Raw genomic sequence first — 19826 nt, forward strand, 5'->3', positions numbered from 1 at the left:
TAATGGCTATGTCACTGGACTCCAATGTAGTCGACCACGGTTTGAGTCTTGGACCCGGTGGCTTAAAACTTGTCCTGGGCGCGTGTGCGTGCCTACCCAAGATCCCGAGAGGAGAACGGAGGAGAAGGGACTGCAGCGTGACCATCCCCCCTGGGGGGGTGATTTCTCGCTTTCTGTCTTTCTGTCTCTCTCTGTCTGTCTGGCGAGCACATGTGCCCTATAGCAAAAAACTCTCAAACAAAAACACAAGATTTTTGCCATAGGGTGAATATGTTTATCAGAGATTAGAGAGAGAGGAAACATAAGAAATCATGCCCTGGGGGAATGGCACAAAGCAATCCCTTCTATTCCATTCTCCTCTAGGGATGTTGAGCATGCCCGCACTCGTGCCTGGTGTGTTTTTCAAGCTGCCGGTCCAAGACTCAAACTGCAGCATCGGTTTTGTGGGATCCAGCTCCTTAACCACCATACCACCTGCTGGCCCAAGATGGATTTTTTTGAATGGTACCATCTAGATAAAATTTTTGCATGAAAGACTGCAATTTCAAACCAAAGGAAGTACTTACTGAATACGTGATACGTTGCCAGACACTGTCTAAAAACTGACCAACATTTAAAACTTTTGGGATCCTTCTTGAAAGGATTTTTACAACAACCATTAACAAATGACTCTTTGGGAGTCACTATAGTTTGTTAAAGATTGTTTCATCCCAGTGCTTAAATATCTTTCCTTCTTATATCCCAACGAAATGGATAAAGCCATTTAGTTCACAAATGCACAAGTAAAACATTTCAAGCCAACTTTTTTTTGTGGAAAGAATTTTGATAATAATTTGTACTTACATCTGCATCAAAGTGTTTAATTTCTTTCAGAATGTTAGGAAACCTGAAACTCCAGTGTAATACTGGCCGTCGACAGTGTCTATAAAGGTGTGAATTATCTTCCAATAAATCTTGTGAAAGTATATTATAGGACATCACTGAAAAGTCAAACTTGTTCTCACTGTCTTCACATGTGGTGTCAATGCTATTGTCTCCGAGGGTCTTTGTTTTTTCTTTATTGTGATTACATATATATTCCCAATTCCGTTTTATCATGCCTGTTAAAATGGACAAAATGTAAAGAAGTAATCAAAAAGAGAACAATCTCCTGTATAAGTATTTTCTTGCCTTTCAAAAATTTCCCTAAGGCAAATAAATAAAAAGTTTTTCTGTAGGAAATGGCAATATAACACTGAATAATTAAAAGTTGTCATTAAATTAATTACAAAGGCAGTAAAATGATACGTTGACTGACCAAGAGGTATAAAGCCATTTTGAAAGGATCTAACAAGTCAATCTGGAAGCTGATGGTATATCTTGACAAAGCCGAGCCTGTACAAGCATTGTGGTTTCTTACGCCCCTGTGGTTAACCAGTGGCTCTGCCACTGATGTGCTTAGCAACTCTAAAACCATAATAATATATCTGATGTCACAGCTGTCTTTTCTTCTTCTTTTTTTTTTTTTTTTGGATTTCTATCAGAGGATGAGAGAGACAGAGAAAGAGGGAAAGTGAGAAAATCACCCCCGAGGGAGGATGGCCATGCCACAGTTCCATCTCCTCCATTCTTCTCTAGAGATTTTTGAGAGCATACAGAAACATGTCCAGGGTATTTTTAAAGCCACCGGGTCCAGGACTTGAACCACAGAGTTGGCCATGTAGGATCCAGCACCTCAACCACCACACCACCTGCTGGTCCCACAGATGTCTTTTCAATAACACCATTTCACAGTGTACTGTATTGCCTATTAGTAAGAAAGGACCATCAAATTATCAAATTCCAGAAACAATTCTCAGTCTAGCTTACACAAGAATGAAGGGTACATAATGGCAATATACGGAAATAGTATTTAGTGCGGCAAACGCTAAAGTGGAACAATGCAAACAAAATGAACACTTTTCTTAATATATACCAAAGCAAAAGTTCAACATCACATGGTTACAAGATTCCAGTTAAATGATAATGGCAGGCTGGCAGACATAGCATGCAACGACCAGGAGTGTGTCACACTGATACTCTGCAAAGATGTACTCCGAAAACATGAAAAAACGGAAAAGCACGTGATTTTCTTACTACAGGCAGTCCTTGGCTTAGAAATAACCAGCCTGAGCCGGCAGGTGGCATAGTGGTTAGGAGCACTGGACTCCCACATGGCCGACTGCAGTTCGAGTCCTGAATTTGGCAGATTGCTTTCTCATTTGCCCTCTCTCTCTTGCTCTGTCACTCTTGTCAAATTCAAATAAATAAATAAAATTAAAATAGAAAAATAATTCTTAAAAACAAATAACCACCCTTTGTGTTAATGTGTGTATCTATATTTGTGTGTGTGTGTATGCATGTGCGCATGTGCACGTGCGTTTGTGTGCTTGAGTATATTTATGTATTTATTCACCTTGCTATTGTCTGGAAGCCTCCAGCCTCCCTTATTACTGCCATGGAAGTCATGAAGTCATGAGGAAAAACAAGACCTTTCAGAGAATATGTAAACTCAAAAGAAGAAAGGACAAACAAGAAATGGGAAAAACATGAAAAAACAGATTTGGAGATGGACTTTAAAGCATGATTAGCTCGTTCGAACACACTCAGCCTGGACAGCATCCTATGTCCTGTATGAATGTTTTCAGTTCACTGGATTACAATGCCTAAAAGTTCGCCAATTGAAAATTAAATTGAGGTTAAAATATTCTATACCCATAAAGAAAGGGTCTTTAAGAAGTTCATGGAAAATAAGTCTTATGAAAAAATTGTGCAAGGGGACCAGCAGTTAGCGTAATGGCTGTGTCGCTGGACTCCCACGTAGTCGACCGCGGTTCACGTCCTGGACCCGGTGGCTTAAACTCACGCCGGGTGCGTGTGTGTGCGTGCCCAAGATCCCGAGAGGAGAATGGAGGAGAAGGGATTGTGGCTTGGCCATCATCCCTGGGGGGTGACTTCTCACTTTCTATCCCTCTGTCTCTCTCTGTCTGGCGAGCGCATGTGTCCCTTAGTTTAGAGGGCGGCAGGGCACAAAAAAAAAAAAAAAAAAAAAAAAAAAACTCTCCAAAAAAGAAAAAAAAAAACTGTGCATAGATTTCAAAATTTCTTTGCTTCAAAGTAAATTCAAACTTTAATTCTGTCTATGAATTTTTTAAAGCCCCCTCATACGTGGGTGTGGGGTAACTAAAAAAATAATACTCTAGTATTTTTTAAGAATAATTACATCTGAATGATAGGATTTATAAGATTTTTCTAAATCTACAATGACTGCATTTACAATTAAAATATAACACACTTTCTATATGAAAATGCCAATAGAGTGATAATTTTAAAATATCTTCTAATGGGACCAGCAGATGGCATAGTAGTTATGTTACTGGACTCCCATGTAGTCAACCACTGTTCAAGTCCCAGACCCTGCAGCTTAAACTCATGCTGGGTGCACATGTGTATGTACTCAAAATCTGGAGAAGAGACTGGAGAAGGGATTAAGGCGTGGCCATCTCCCCAGGGGATAACTTCTCACTTTCTGTCTCTCTGGAGAGTACGTGCATCCTATCGCAAAAAAAAAAAAAAAAATCTCTCTCTCTCTCAAAAAAAAGAAAATCTTCTAGTAAATTAGTTTAATGAGGTTGCTTTTCTTTATATTTAAGTAGCTGATATCTGCTGCACTGAAACCTCCTTGAGAATACCAGGTACACACATGCTCGTGATCCAGGCTGGCTGGGGTTAGGGGTGGATCACAGTGTCAAGATTCTGTTGCAGGGGGTGCTGTCTCTGTCACTCTGTTTTTCTCACACATAAAAGAATGAAAGAAATGGAAACTTTGTTTGAAACAATAGATAAATAAAATATGAATGATAAAGGTCTAAAAAACATTCATATTTCCTTGTTCAATATGCGCAGGTAATGGCATATAGATGCATTAAGAGTTTTATAGTCCTGGTAATGAAAGAATTTATAAACCATTCTGTTTGCAAGTATACGTTTTAAATAACCAGGACCAATGTATTACCTGATTAATATAGTGGCTTTCAAACTTCTATAGCTTGTAGAACCCTTCAGCATTACTTTCCACGTCACAGGATGCCAAGCCCTGTCATGTTGAGACTGGGGCTGGAATGATGGGGTAAACACACATTTTATCCCGGCCACATTTTTTTTTTTAATAAACTTACAAAAATGTGTTCAAATGCTAGGGTTCCATAGAAGACAATTTGAAAACCACTGACAGAGCGGACAGATAGTCTTTGGTCTTCATATACTCCACCACATAAATTCACACTACAAAAGCTTATATACCTTCCATGTCAGGAGGAACAAGGTGATCACAGCAGAGAAGACAGATGAATCAAAGAAAGTAAGCAATAGGCCTGATCGGGTTTTTAGGGTGCCTAATTAAAAAGTCATAATTGTGTCAACAAATCCTTCAAATACCACTTTAAAGTGATAGGCAAGTTAGCAATGCTGTTCTCTTGATTGAAAAGTATTAGTGAAATATCGGAAGTCACAAATATGGCTTAACGAAGAGCATTTTCCTTATTCACAACACCTAGGAAGAATGGACATATAGAGAGTCAGGTTGCAATAAAGGCTCATCAGGATGTCAATGTCATTCCCCCATCCACTCAAGGGAAAATAACACCACCACAACTTTCTGAATACCTACTATGAAGTCAATAGTCTGTTAGGCACTTGACATATTTCATTTCATCAACAGACTTTCAAAGTCGGCATTTTCCACCAGGAAACCAAGGAGCAAAAAGGGTAAGTAGCCTGTCCAAGTTCACACAGTTAGTGGTGTAGCAGAAATGAGCTCAGAAGTTCCTAAGCCCATGTTTGTGCCTCCATCTGAGAGCATACCAGCCTTATAGGAGGCTAGAGGAGTATGCTGACATAATGAGCAATATATGAATAAGCGCAATCTGATGTCATCATCATATAGCTCTAGATTTATAGATCATGGATTGTTCTTAACTTAAATAGGTTTTTGCCAGAGAGTGCGTGCACTCACCAGAGAGAGAGAAAGAGAGAGAGAGGGAAAATGAGAAATCATCCCCCAAAGAGGATGGTCACATCACAATCTCTTCTACTCCATTCTCAGCTTGGGATTTTAAGCACACACGCACATGCGCCCAGCGTAATTTATAAGTTGCGGCGTCTGGGACTCAGATCATGGTCAGCCATGTAGGAATCCAGTGTCTTAATCACCATGTCACCTGCTAGCCCCAAAAGCTTAATTTTAATGCCTCTAGATATATCTTTGATTCATTCAAACAAATATTTGTTTATCACCATATGCTATGGTCAAGTACTATGCAAACAGATTTTCACTTTTGGGGGTTTAGGATTTCTACTTATATGTATTTGTTTTTTCTAAGTACTTTGTAACCCTGTGGCAATAAACTACACATTGATTTGAACATTAGCTTTACAACTCTAACGGGAACTAGGCTGAGGCCTGTAGACTAATAAAGGCAGGAACCAAAAGAGCCATTAATCAGTTATTAGCTCTGACTTCTAAGTGACACTCTGAATGTCTGCCTTTGGCAAAGGGATGCCAAAGGGGATCAGCTCCCTATACATACAGTCACACAGTACTTTCAAATATCTTCAAAGGAATTATCTTCATTGAAAACTATCGCTCAAGAATTCTAAATTCTCTGCCGATTCATCTATACTTTCAGAGATGAGGGTAGACTTGGAGACAGGGCTGGTGGCTTAGAGAGAAACCAGTGGACTGAGAGTAAATCAAATATGAAAAAATAGAAACAACATATTTTAAAAAAAAAAAAAAAACACTGTTTCTCAAAGTTGAGGAAGTAGTATTTTCTAAAAAAATACTTCCAACAGATTCTGAAGATAGTATCTATAGACCCTAATTTAAGAAATACAGATTTTCTTTTTTTTTTTTTTTTTAATTGCCAGACGGTGCATGCACTCGTCAGAGAGAGGTAGAGAGAGAGAAGGAGAAAGCAGCCCCCTCATGGGGCATGGTCATACCACAATCCCTTTTTCTCCATTCTTCCATCTTGTAGGGGCTTTGGGCATATATGTCTGGTATTTTTTTTTTCAAGCCACTGGGGCCAAGACTCGAACTATGCTCAGCCATACGGAATGCAGCTCCCTTAACTTTAGACAATAGGGCAGGCCCCAGAAACAGATTTAATAAGCTAAAATGTTATTCTGTAAGAAAATGTCTTTCATTTATGATTATTTCTATTAAAAGAAGCCTTCTATCTTATATAACAAAGTTGCATTAAAAATGAAAACACAAAATTAAATTTTAAAATACATTTGGGGACCTCTCAGAATATATTCATTAATTTCTAAGAAGTCTAAGGACGTCATTTCAAAAATATCAGATTTGATGGGGCCAGCAAGTGGCATGGTGGTTAAAGGCGTTGGACTCCCACATGGCCAACCACGGTTCAAGTCTCGGACCTGGTGGCTTGCTTTCGCACTTCCTCTCTCTCTCTCTCTCTGATCAAACTGGAAAATAATAATAATAATAATAAATAAAAGTTAAATAAAATAATTCTAACAAAATATCAGATTTGAAAATTGAGTTGTCAAAAAAGTCATGATGCATATTTGCGTAGAAAAATCATAGAAAAATGTCATGACTTTTCCTACAACCCAGTATGTTTAAATTAGATGTATTGTTTTAATCTATTTCTCCATTTTTTTGTAACCTTATTCACTTCTATTTTTAAAGACAGAAACCATGAATTGAGATAAAAATAAAGATTTCATTTTAAAAAGAACTAATTTTTTTTTTTCTGGCAGAAAACTACTGTCTAAGGTTAAACATCAAGCACCTCTAAAAAACAGGATGTTTTAAGGACTAAATATGATAGCTTGCTTTCGTCCATCACTTATATCTATGTCTACACCAAGCTGAACATCCCCTTTACCTTGGTGTTTTCTTCGTTTTGATGACGGCTCATCTCCCTCAGAGTTCATGACGTAACTAGAGAGATGAATCAAAGATGTCTGGCCCAGGTTGTCGGGTCTCCAGTTATAGTACTGAAACTGAGCTCTAGACTCAAACAAACACGGTGGTCTCCAATTTAGAGAAAACTGTCTACTACTGAAGTATGGGTACGGAGCACGAGAATAATGTCCAGGCCACCTCATACAACTAGAAATATGTCTGTTCCAGCAACACCTCTGCAGATTGTCCCACGGTGTAGTCCAGTCTCTGCCCAGACTCCTCGGGTAATAGGTAAACATGGGGTATCTAAAAGAAAGAAATACACTCCTGAGGCACCACTTTTTGTTTAGCAACAGTACACCTATTTCCTCAAGGGTAGATAATGTCTGATACTTAAAATCTGATTTCCAAATATGTGGAGGATGAGGGAAAAAGCACCCATGATTTTACTGTTAGCATCAATATCTCAACACTCTCTCCCTAAATAACCACAAAAGTTAATCTTAATACTTAGAATACCACCCAGGCTCCCAAAACACCACATACCCTTCAAAAAATCTACAATTTGACTAACAGATGAATTAACCATCAAACTGCTATTCAAAGTAGCTTTCTAGCATCTAATAAAACTCAAAAGAAAATCCACAGCAAACGTAATATGTAAGTCAAATGGGGAACACAGATCAGACTACACAATTAAAGTGAATCTCACCTCCAATCTCAGCCGTTTTTTATGCCAAGGCAAGGTTAGATATTTTCCAAACACTTGTAAAGCCAAGAAACAAAAGCTTATCACAACGAAACTATTTTCCTTGCTATATAGTGAGTGGGTTATTCATTTTTTTCATTTCTTAAAAATTATGTTTGTTCCTGGAGAAAAATCAAACAGCCTAGAGATTGCTTACTAGGAATTTACCAACATCATTCATTTAATCTGTCATCTAATATCTGATCCCTGTCCAACAGGATCCATTTAACTTATCATTCAAAATATCCCTAAAGTAGTGTCAACAATTTTAATAGTTATTTGCTCTCAGGATCTCAAGAAACATTGCAACTTAGGCATTATACTATTTTGGAAAAATGTTAGGATTCAGTGAATTTCTATCCTTCCTTCCATAATTCATTATATGAAGGGAGGTCTTCAAAAATTCATGGAAAATGCATGGTGCACTTTTGCACCAAAACAAATCCTCCCCCCCCAAACTGTCTGAAGTACCCTTGCAGGTGTATTTCTAAGACAATGTCAGTGATGTTCACTTTCATCATGAAGGGAATTCTGCTTACATTCCATTTATTATCATTTGAAATTTTTGTTTTTTCATTTAAACAGTATTTAGTTTTTTCCTATATATTTTTGTAGTTTACGTAGTCTCAAATTGCTCTCTAAAATTGACTTCATTGTATATCTGTAAAGGCATGATATAAGGACTCTATTATGATTTCCAAAGACTCTGAAAGACACAGGAATTTGGGCACTTTTCATGTATTTTCTGTTCTAATAAACTACCAAACTGAAACGTAATACTTGCAATGACAACACTTACGTTCAGTATTTCTAGTTATTTATATAGATTTCTTTCTCTGGTAAGATGTCAAACTCTGCCAGGGCCAGAGTCTTATTTAACTCCCATCTCTTCACAAGCACCCAGCACAATGCCTGGCTGGTCCTCACGGAACTTCGCTGAACTGAATTGCTACCAAGTCCCAGGCTTACAGGAGTTAAAATCAGATCCCCACGACTGATGTAATATTAATACAATGTTGCGCCTCCCACGCGTGGTACACTTGTTGGTTCCAATACTGTACACAATTAAATTTTTTTATTTATATTATCTAAGTATTTGTTTTTAAGTTTATTAGGGAAAAAAAATAACCAATATATCAAATCCAAGATTTCGTGGACAACGCATAGGGTGATACTAATGTCAACAGCATCTACATAAGTGCTCTTTTTCAGTCAATTTCAATTACAATCTCCAGTCAACAGGACAGGTAGAATGAGTACTGGGCAATCATCGTAAACGCTGGGAGACAAGTGACTACAGTTTGAGAGACACTAACGCAGGAGCCAACAGCAAACCCCGGGCGTGGGTGCAGTACGCGCCTCCTCGCGCCTCCCTCGGGGTTAGGCCGCCCGGGACCTGCAGCCGACAGGCGGCCTCCCCGCGGACGTCAGCTCCGGGAACCGTGCTGCGGCGTCCGCGGCAGAGGCCGAGGCCGGCTCGGAGATCGCGTCGGGGGAAGTGTGTCGGGAATCTAAGGCCAAGGACGAGGAGGCACAAGCCTGGTCGGGGGCTGCTGAGCTCCCCGCCTGGCCCCGGGTCCAGCCGGCTGCGCGCCGGGTTTACCTATCCCTCGGGGTCTCCGGAGGATCGTCGCGGCCGCCCCATCGCCCAGACCCTCTTCCTCCTCCTTCCGCCCCCCAGTCCGCCCCGCCCCGGGCTAATCCGAACCGCCCGCCCCTCCTCTTCCCTCCAGCAGCCCAGCCCTACTGACCGGCCTCGTCCCACCACACAGCGGCCGTAGCCCCTCCTCACACAGCGCCACGCTTCCATCTTCCTCCCTCGATTGCGTCCAATTCCCAAGCCCCGGATCCGCCTCAACCTCTACAAGAGACTTGGCGGCCTAAAGCACTGGAGGGTCTCCATCACTCGAAGTCCCGACTCCAGACGGGCAGCAAGGCATGCTGGGAGATAGAGTCTTGCCGCCGGCGTTGCTTCCATCTTGCGCACTGAGTTCCTGAGTTGCCTTACCCCGAATTGCGCTCAGGGAGCATGCGCAAAGCTTGTGAAGCATAGGTAGCCATTTTGGAATGGGGCAAACCTCGGACCTTTGTCTTAAAGAAATAGAAATAAACTGAAGGCTGCACAACGTTTTGTAAGGCTTATGGGCCGGCGCAGTGTGGTTACTGCCAAAGAGCTAGGGAAAAAGAAATCTCTGGGCGTATTGTTTTAATATACTGTCAACCCAAAATAAAGAAGACTGCCCCAGGTTGTCAAGCAAGCAAAAAGGTTTATTCAAGCTAAAGGATGAGGATCGGATACTCTGAGAGCAGACTCCCGAAGACTGTAATCAATGCTCCGAAATGGCAAAGATTGCGGTTTTCTTTTATAGGGAATACTGGAGAGTAGAATTACCGAAGTTAATTTCCTCCTAAGAACCCACAGCATCGGTTTAGAAGAACACATAAGTTTCTCTTTTTTGTTTTTGAGAGACTTTTGCTATAGGGTGTGTCCGCTAGGCGGAGAAACAGAGAGACAGAAAGCAAGAAATCATCCCCCCAGGAGGGGTGGCCACACCGCAATCCTTTCTCCTGTGTTCTCGTCCTGGGATCTTGGTACCTATGGCCCGGTCCTGGTCTGGAACTTCTGTTTGTGATGTTTGAGTCTGGCTGGGTAACCGCGTCTGCTGCTTGGCGTTTTGCATTTCATATATCACACATTCCAGTAACATAGCTAGAGGCCAAGGTGGGCTTACAGCCAATCGTATGCAAGTATATAGTAACTCAAGGTTTTTACCTGAATGCCAGCTGGCCAGGGGATTTTTAAAAAAATGTCCTTGAGCAATTACTTCAGACAGGTGTGCCAGGAGACATAATTGTGATTCCATACACTTAACCTCTCAGAAGCCTTTTTTAACCCAAATGTCCTCTTTCTTACCCTTTTATTTTCTTCTCAAGGACTTAAAAGTGGTTAATGGTCTTTTAGTATCAGTCAAATTAAGTTTCTATGACTACAATCTTTCTAGTCACAGCCAGAATATGTAAATTAGTGTACAAGCCAAAAAGCTCCAGCCATTCCATGAGAATTTCTTCAAAACTCCCTGAAAGTCATGAAACCATAGTAAGCATTGCTAATATTCCAAGTCTGCAAATATCTCAAGGCCTAGGTAATTTCAAATGCCTCACTGTTCTTATTTCTTTTCTCCTTACTTGGGGAGGTTTGAAAGGTGGATACCCAAGCTAAGGGAATACCTTTCTGTAGGTTCCCATGGAACTGTGGTACCATGCACTTTTGCAATTAATTTTGTGGAAAACATTCAAAGAGCTCAGTTTTAAATGTGTGTGTGTGTGTCCTCCCTCTATCCAATCTAATAAAAGACCCTGGATTCTTGGAAGACATTAAGTGGAAATGCTTCCATGATTTTTCACAATACTTTGGGATATTATTCAATGTGTTCTAACACCTAATGTTGCTGACTGAAAATCTGCTATAGGGCCTAGCAGGTGGTGTGGTGGTTGGGGCACTGCACTCCCACATGGCTGACTGCAGTTTGAGTCCCAGACCTGGCAGCTTGCTTTCTCACTTTCCCTCTCTCTCTTCGTGTCTCTCTCTGGTCAAATTAAATATAATAACAATAAATAATAGTAATAAAGGAAATAAAATGTTTCTTTAAGAAAGGAAATAAAAATCTGCTATAAGTCTAAATATTATTCCTTTGTAACCAAACTGTCTTTTCTTCTGTTAGTTCTTTTTTTTTTTTTCCCCTTAGATTTGCTGTAGAGTGCTTGGACTCTTTAGAGAGAGATGGGGTATGTGGGAGGGGGAATAAGAAAGCACCCCTGGAGGGATAGCATGTCACATTCCCTTCTCCTCTATTCCCCTCTTGGGATTTTGGGTATTCAAGCACATGTACCTCGTGTTTATCAAGTCACTGCCACTGGGCCCAGAACTCAAACTGAGCAGTTGGCCATGTGGGAGCCAGCTGCCTTAACCATCATGCTACCAGATGGCCCCTAATTTTTTATTTAAACTAAGACCAGTCTGGAGTATATTTGGTCTATTAAGTGCTTATAATAATGAAGGCTTTTTTTTTTTTAATTTCCAGTTTTCTAATTGATATTTTTCTATATCTATTTTTAAAAAATTATTTCTGCTCGCTTTTTAAATTCTTTGTCCTTTCCTTTTTTCTTTAACCCAGAGAATAAACCTGCCTATTTGAAGTTTAGTTTTAGATCATTTTGTGATGTTCATTTCATCTAGAATGAAGTTATTGCCTCCCCTTTTTGGGTCACCATATTCTGAGTGAGTTTTAACATGCATTTTAGAATTGTGATAGGCAGACATTCTAATCAAGATCACGCCCTTTTTCTGTTAACTATGTTTGTTGTCCCCATTTCCCCTCAAAGGACTTTCTAACCGGAATCGGGTCTTAAACTGCTGCCATGGGCCTGTGTAGCTGTGCTGTTAGTTATCACAGACCCAGTCTCTGAGCTAGTGGGTGGTTTGGCTGGGGCCTGGATATGGAGCTGTTCAGCTTTCTCCCCCTCCCTAGACCATGGCTGTGGAATAGTCATGGCAGCTCTTTTCTGCCTTTTTCACAAACCAAGCAACCCCCAGTTTCATCAGTGAGCCTGAATTCCTCCGCTCCCTTTCTTCAGAAGTTTTTGGTCCCTGTTACTGTGTAAAACTTGATGAGAAGCCCAGTAGGTCTCAGCTTTGCTGTTTCTCAGCCTCAGATAGGTTCATGTTGATTCTGGGCTTGTTAAGTGTTTCACTTGTTTTTATTTATTTGTTTAAGTTTGGTCTTTCTTCCTCCCTCTCTCCCTCCTTCCCTCTGGACTTTTTTTCAAGAGAGGCTCCTCAATAGGGTTTTGCCATGACATGACTGTCTGTCCAGCCTCCCAGACAGAAGAGAGAGGGAGAAAGCACTCCCCAGTGGAGCATTGTCACATTGAAATCCCTTTTTCCTCCATTTCTCCATTCTGTTGGGATTTGGGGCATGCACACACATGCATGTAGCATGTTTTTCAAGCTGCTGGGCCACAGCTTTGTTTGTTTATTTTGTTTTGGTTTGGTTTTGTTTTGGTTGTTTTTATTGTTTGTTTTGCTAGAGGGCATGTGCAAAATGCCAAAGAGAGAGAAAGAAAGTGAGATAATGTTACCGAACTCAAATCAGGTTTGCTCGCCCAAGCGCTATAAAACCAAGCCACAGGCACATGGTGTGATGAAGGAAAGTACAGCTTTATTGCAAAGCGCAAAGCAAGGAGAGAGGGCAGTTCATGCTGAAAAGACCCGGTCTCCCCGAGATGTTCCCCACATGCATTTTTAAGGGCAAAATTAGAGGCAGAGGTCCCAGGCGAATGATCAGTTCAATGATTGTTTCAAGAGGACCTGATCTTCTCGTGGGCATTCTTGATTGGTGAGGCCTTAGATAATCAAATTCCTCTTCAGGTGTCTGGAACCATTCAACCTGGAGTCTCTGAGCTCACAACCAGCAGTTTCCAGTCTACAAAACATCTTACATATTGAAATGAAAACCTTTTTTCCTGTAAGTGAGAGTTTTACAGGTCAAATGGCCCTCACTCATGGTCCATGTTGGTCATTATCATAACCAAAGTCTGAAGACTTACTCCTTACTCTGGGCCATTACAATGCAAATGGACTTTATATTTCAGGAACCCTAGAAAATACATTAGGGGGTTCTTGCTCTGTTTCAATAACACCCTAGCATAGGGGATGGTCACGCTGCAGTCCCTTCTACATTTTTCCTTTCAGGATTGAGGGTGAAGGGTGAATGCCCAATCTAGGGGGATACCCTTCCAGGGGTTCCTATGGAACTGTGGTACCATGCACTTTTGCAATTGAGTCTGTGGAAATACATTCAAAGAACTCAATTTCAACTGTGTGTGTGTGTATTTTTAGTGTGTCACCTCTATCCAATCTAGTATAAAGGTGACATGCCTGCACACATGCTGGGGTGTTTTGCAAACCGCTGGGTCCAGGACTCAAACTGCATAGTCAGCTACTCAAATCCAGCCACCGAAACCATCATGCCACTGGCTGGCCCTGGGCCACGTTTAAACTGCAGTCAGCCATGTGGGATCCTGCTCACTTAACCAATGCACTACGGGGCCAGTTCTAGAACTGTTTATTTTTTAAGAATTATCTATTTATCTATCATTAATATTATTTTTTTTAGAGGTTTTTGCTATAGGGTGCGTGCACTTGCCAGAAAGACAGAGAGAGACAGAGAGATAGAAAGTGAGAAATCACCCCCCCGGGGGTATCTTGGGCACGCACGCACATGTGCCCGGCATGAGTTTAAGCCACTGGGTCCAGGACTCGAACCACGGTCGACTACATGGGAGTTCAGTGACACAGCCATTATGCTAACTGCTGGTCTCTCATTAATATTATTTTTTAAAGAATTATTTTATTTAACTTTATTTATCCATTTATTTAATCCATTTATCTTAATTTGACCAGAGAGGGATAGAGAGAGAGAGAGAGAGAAAATGAGAAAGCAAGCTGCCAGGTCTGGGACTTGAGCCATGGTTGGCCACATGGTTCAGCACCCTTAACCACCATGCCACCTGATGGCCCCTAAAATTATTTTTGTTTGGGCCAGCAGACGGCATGGAGGTTAAGGGACTGGATTCCACATGGCTGACTGCACAGTTTGAATTGTGGAACTGGCAGCTTCAGGATCACGCCGAGTGTGTGTGTATGTGTGCATGCTCTAGATCCCATGAGGAGACTGGAGGAGACGAGATTGTGGTGTGGCCAATTCCGTGGAAGGATTATCACTCCTCCCCCAATGTCTCTCTCTGGTGAGCGTACATGCTCTACAGCAAAAACTTAAAAAATGTTTTTGTCCTTTTGTGGTTGTAAAATAGGATTTGGAAATATGTGGATTTCAGGACCAGCAGTTAGCATAATAGCTATGTCGCTGGACTCCCATGTAGTTGACCGTGGTTCAAGTCCCGGACCCGGTGGCTTAAACTCACGCTGGGAGTGTGTGCGTGCGTGCCCAAGATTCAGAGAGGAGAATGGAGAAGGGATTGCTGTGTGGCCATTCCCCCTGGAGGGTGATTTCTCACTTTCTGTCTCACTTTCTGTCTTTCTTTCTGTCTCTCTGTCTCTCTCTGTCTGCCGAGCTCTCTGTCTGCCGAGCGCATGCACCCTATAGCAAAAACATCTCCAAAAAAAAAAAAAAAAAGAAAAAAGAAATATGTAGATTTCAAGGAAAAGCTAAAAAAAATGTTAAAATACAATCTGAAGTGTCTCTCAACTCCCACACATGTTCTTATACTTCACTCTCAATCTCCAAATTTCGGAAAATGTTTCTGTATTACCAATTCTCTCAATAAAAATATCCTAGGTTGTCATGGTGACACAGTTCTTTCCTGCAGAATCTTGTAGTCTACTGTAGTACTTTCCTAATCCTTATGGTTATGATATCCTTCCTTTCTTTGTTTTAAAAAATTTCTTTAAAAAATTTAATACTGTTTCTCCTTTTTCCAAACTAATATTATACCTGGGCTTGTTAAATGGTAGCAACTTAAACATTTAATTTGGAGCAGGGTGGATTTAATGAATGGTCTTACAATGGTTAGTAAATCAGTCCATAAAGCTTATGGAGACCAGCCATAGAGGCACAGCAGTAACACAACACAATGCTGAGGCCACATGGGCAGGTCCCATGTTCACATCCCAAGGTCTCCTATAAATGCTGGGTATTGCATGCCCGTGCCTGTAATCCTCACTGGCTGAGGCTGGGTGGGGGGGATTGTAATGTGAGGACCTCTTGGGAATTCTTCCTACCTCTCTCTCTTTCAAAAGAAATGGATAATAAATTAAAGACAAAAAAGCTAATGAAGTCATCCACACGTATAAGGTCTGTCGTGGCCATTGATGAAAACATCACAGCACTTAGCTTTTGCTAGAACTTCTGATTTCTTACTCTAACCATAGTGGAGTGATTAAATGAAGAACTCTTGATGTCCAGGCTTTTAGAACACAAGTACAATTATAAAAATTTGGTAGTCAGAATATAAAATACAGGTTAACCCTTCTCTTCCCTTTGCCCCTAAACCCTTTTCTATTCCCATTGCTCAAATCCCAGAATGGGGCGTTGCATGTTTATGAACCCCTATAGTACAGAGATTTGTGGGTGTTATGCAATCAAGTTCATCTCTGACAGATGACCTTGGTGCCTGGCTTGTGTCAGGCTTATAGAGTTATCTTTCTGGGAAGATGTTAAGGAGCAAGTGCAGAACTTAACAGGGTTGTCCTCTGAAATTTACATCAAGTCGTTCAGCCTCAGCTATGAGCTATATATAGCTTACGAGGACTTCAGGAACATAGCAGTTCTTGTTCTTTTTCATGGGAGAAAATTTGATAGGAAAAACCTGGATGTATTCAGAATCTGGTTCAGTCTATAGGCAGATAATAACTCAAAAACTGAGGTTGGCAGGTGGCGTGGTGGTTAAGGCACTGGACTTTCACATGGCCAACCACGGCTCAACCTGAACCCGGGGGCTTGTTTTCTCACTTTCCTTCTCTCTCTCTGTGTCTCTTTAGTCAAATTAAAAAAATAATAATAATAAATAAATTTAAATAAAATAATCCTTAAAAAAACTAAAAAAACAATGAACAGGGCTGCAATCTAATAACAGATATACTATAGTTTTTCTACTTAAACATAATTTTGCTTCCTTACAGTAACCCACATTTCCACTCAAAATAACCGGGATAAGACTAGTTTATTTGTGAAATAAGTATAAATTCTTTAAACAAGGTGTGATTGTTGGGCCAGCTCTGTAGCTGAGTGGTTAAGAGAGCTGGACTGCCAGAGGATATGTGCTCTTGGAGAGACAGAAAAGACAGGGAGAAAGCACTCACTCCCCAGAGGGGCAAGGACATACTGCAATCCTTTCTCCTTCCTTTACCCATCCTGTCAGGCCTCTGAGCATGCATTCACATGCACCTGGAGTGTTTGTCAAGCTGTTGGGGCTGAGGTTTGTACTGCATGGTGCCAGGACCTGCTGGGCAGAATGTGATTGGCCGCTCTCCACCATGTGGTAGGCCACCTGGGACCTAGCTCCTTTAACCACAGTGCAATGGGGCTGGCCCAAGAGAGTAGATTTTTATTATACTTATGGAGATAATTATATTACCATAAAAATAAAAATACTCATGAATAGTTTACACGTTCTGTACAGGTCAGGTAAGAAGAAAAAGTAAATGTCTCAATTTTAGTTCACAACTGTATAATTTACCAAATTGATGTAAGTTATATATTGCTTAAAAGAAAATAATGCTCCTTATATCTGGAAAAATAAAACATTAAAAGAGGCACCAAAATTTGGGGCCAGCAGTTAGCATAATGGCTATGTCGCTTCTCCCATGTAGTTGACTGTGGTTCGAGTCCCGGAACCGGCGCCTTAAACTCACGCCGGGCGTGTGTGCGTGCGTGCCCAAGATCCCAAGAGGAGAATGGAGGAGAAAGGATTGCGGCGTGGCCATCTCCCCTGGGGGATGATCTCTCACTTTCTGTCTCTCTGTCTCTCTGGCGAGCGCACACGCCCTATAGCAAAAAACAAAAACAAAAACAAAACAAAAAAACCCCAACACCGCCCCCTGCAAAAAAAAGAGGCACCAGACTTTAATGATTTTCAAGCTGCTGTGTCTGAGCTGCAGCCAGCCTTGTGAAATTCCAGCACCTTCACTACTATGCCACCTGCTGGCTCTGAGAGTCACTTTTCTTAATCAAAAATCTACTATCACGCAGCACAAAGCACTGGTCATTTTCTTTTTTTTCTTTTTTTTTTTGGAGAGATTTTCACTATAGGGCGCGTGCGCTTGCCAGACAGACAGAGACATAGAGACAGAAAGCGAGAAATCACCCCCTAGGGGGGATGGCCACGCCGCAATCCCCTCTCCTCCATTCTCCTCCCGGGATCTTGGGCACGCATGCACACGCGCCCGGTGTGAGTTTTTTAAGCCACCGGGTCCGGGACACGAACCGCGGTCGACTACGTGGGAGTCCAGCGACATAGCCATTACGCTAACTGCTGGTTCCCTCATTTTCTTGATAAAACACAAAATCTCTGTTTTCTAGACCAATTACTTAAAAGAAAACAAAATCCATATTCTTAGATGAATACTCCAAGAAGACTTTGTCATTTTAATATTTTACTTTATCATTCATGTATCCATACTTAAGTGAATGTTTAAATAGTACCTTATAAATAAATCCATCCAATCTTAGCCAGCTTTGATCACATAATGTAAGATTTCCACTACCCTTGTACAATTTCTCCTTTTTTTCCCCTAAAAAAACCACAAACATGTCCTTTGTATTTTTATCAAACACATTTTACTTCTCTTGTAAGCAGGGTTGGTTCTCTTATTATTTTTAGAAATTTTAGTTCTCTGCCTAACTCTCATCTCTCTCCCAAGGGTCAGCCATAGTTTCACCTCTACCAAAAAGACTTTGTAATCTCTGTAGTGAGTACTTATAATTTTATGTTGCCTCAGCATCCATTTCAAAATATATATTTAACTTCCTCAGCCCAGGAACAGGGTTCAATCACCCTTGACACAGTCTTCAATTCTATCAATATATTCTTCCTGAATGGCTCTGGCAGGTGGCCAGAGATAAAAACTTAAGAAGCATTTCTACTGCCTAGCAGGTGGGAACTTCTGCTTTGCTGCTGCTTCCTTTAAATGAACCATGCAGATACTGGCCCATTAACTTAAAGTGACCACCTCAGTAATAGCAACACGAGTTTGCTTTAAACCCACCAGTTAATGCTCTGTGAGGAAAACCTGTTGGGATAATGCCGTGGACCCAGCAGAGGCACTGGTGATGGGTCTCCCCCGCTACTCCCTGACATCAGTATGTGTGGCCTTCAGGGAATACAGGTATCCCAAACTTTTAACTTCCACATTGTGCTCATCCTGTTGAAGCCCAGCTATGAACATGACCCCTGGTGGATCCCTGACACACAGTAGGTGGTGAACTGAGATTTAATGAATGGATGATTGGCAGATTTAGGTGTATATAGGCTGAGGAGAGACAACGGTAAGAGACAATGTCTGTATTAACTATACAGAAGAGAAAATTGGGATGTCATTGACGGAACAACGTCTTTCAGTTTGCCAAAGAGGTTGGGATTCAATGCAAAGTGGAGTGATTAGTATTACAAACGAGAAAGAGGTATGTCCACCTCTCAGATTGGAATGGAAACAGGAGATGAAAGAATTGATACTGTGGGATGCTTCTTTTCTTCTTTCTCCTCCTTGTTTTCTCTAAAGAGGGGTTGGGGTAAGGAGTAGGAACACCAGATAAAAAGGAACAAAGGTCTGAGAACGGCAAAGACTTGTAATGAATATTTTGGGGGAAATGAGAAAGAACCTTGGTCAAGAAAAGGCGAGTAAATTGCCAAGCAGTGGTTAGCAACCAGTTGAAAAATGAGAACTATCTTTGAAGCCCCCTCCTTCCTCCAGACAAACACAGCCTCCAGATTTTAGAATATGAGGGTATTTTAAACAGGTCGACAAAGGGTTGGGGCCTTGCTGTGCAAGGGAGGTATAGAAAGACAGGTGCACTAGGAGAGAGGACATGTCTTAGAAAAAAGGAAGGGCTATGTCTAAGTGTCGCGATGTTACTGTGGGTATTTACAATGACAACTGTGAGTAAGAAGGGAAAGATGCTAGACTGGGGTCACCTCCATCCCTTCACGACTCCCCATAAGGTTGTACAAATATGGAGGGGCGGGGGAAGGTCCAAGCGCTCACGCAATCCAGAAGGTAACGGAACTAGGACACGAGGAGATTTAGTGGAAGGGTCAGGTCGCCGTCGTGGTAATAGAGGAGGTACGATCCCCAGATCTCCGCTCCCAAGGTAGTCCCACGCCGGGATGCAGACCAGAAGCTAAGGCGGCCCTTGCCCTCTCCCAGGACGCGGGGCGAGCCCTGACCCGGAAGCCCCGTCTCCAACCCGGAAGTAGCTGTGCCGCGGAGGCGCCGCCGTGGAGCCACCGCCCCCTCGCCGCTTCGCTGCTGCGCCGGCAGCCTGGACCGCGGCGGCGCCGGGTGGACCTGATGATTCCCGGCGGGCGGCGGCGGCGGGGGGCGAG

At 41.7% G+C, this 19826-nt stretch overlaps 1 protein-coding gene across 1 annotated transcript in view; it reads right to left on the reverse strand.

The window, feature by feature from the left end:
- ANGEL2 (angel homolog 2) overlaps window positions 1–9694 on the reverse strand; it is a 45049-nt gene extending 35355 nt beyond the window's left edge. Inside the window, exons 1-3 of the mRNA XM_027766377.1 lie at window positions 9455–9694; window positions 6936–7261; window positions 844–1100 (exon numbers count right to left, since the gene is read on the reverse strand). Coding sequence (XP_027622178.1) covers window positions 844–1100; window positions 6936–7261; window positions 9455–9513 — 642 coding nt within the window. The 5' untranslated portion in view covers window positions 9514–9694. The remainder of the gene's footprint in view (window positions 1–843; window positions 1101–6935; window positions 7262–9454) is intronic.
- Window positions 9695–19826: the final 10132 nt, after the last annotated feature.

The sequence above is a fragment of the Tupaia chinensis genome, unplaced genomic scaffold, assembly GCF_000334495.1.
Source record: "Tupaia chinensis unplaced genomic scaffold, TupChi_1.0 Scaffold142846_1, whole genome shotgun sequence".
Classification (NCBI taxonomy): Eukaryota; Metazoa; Chordata; class Mammalia; order Scandentia; family Tupaiidae; genus Tupaia; species Tupaia belangeri.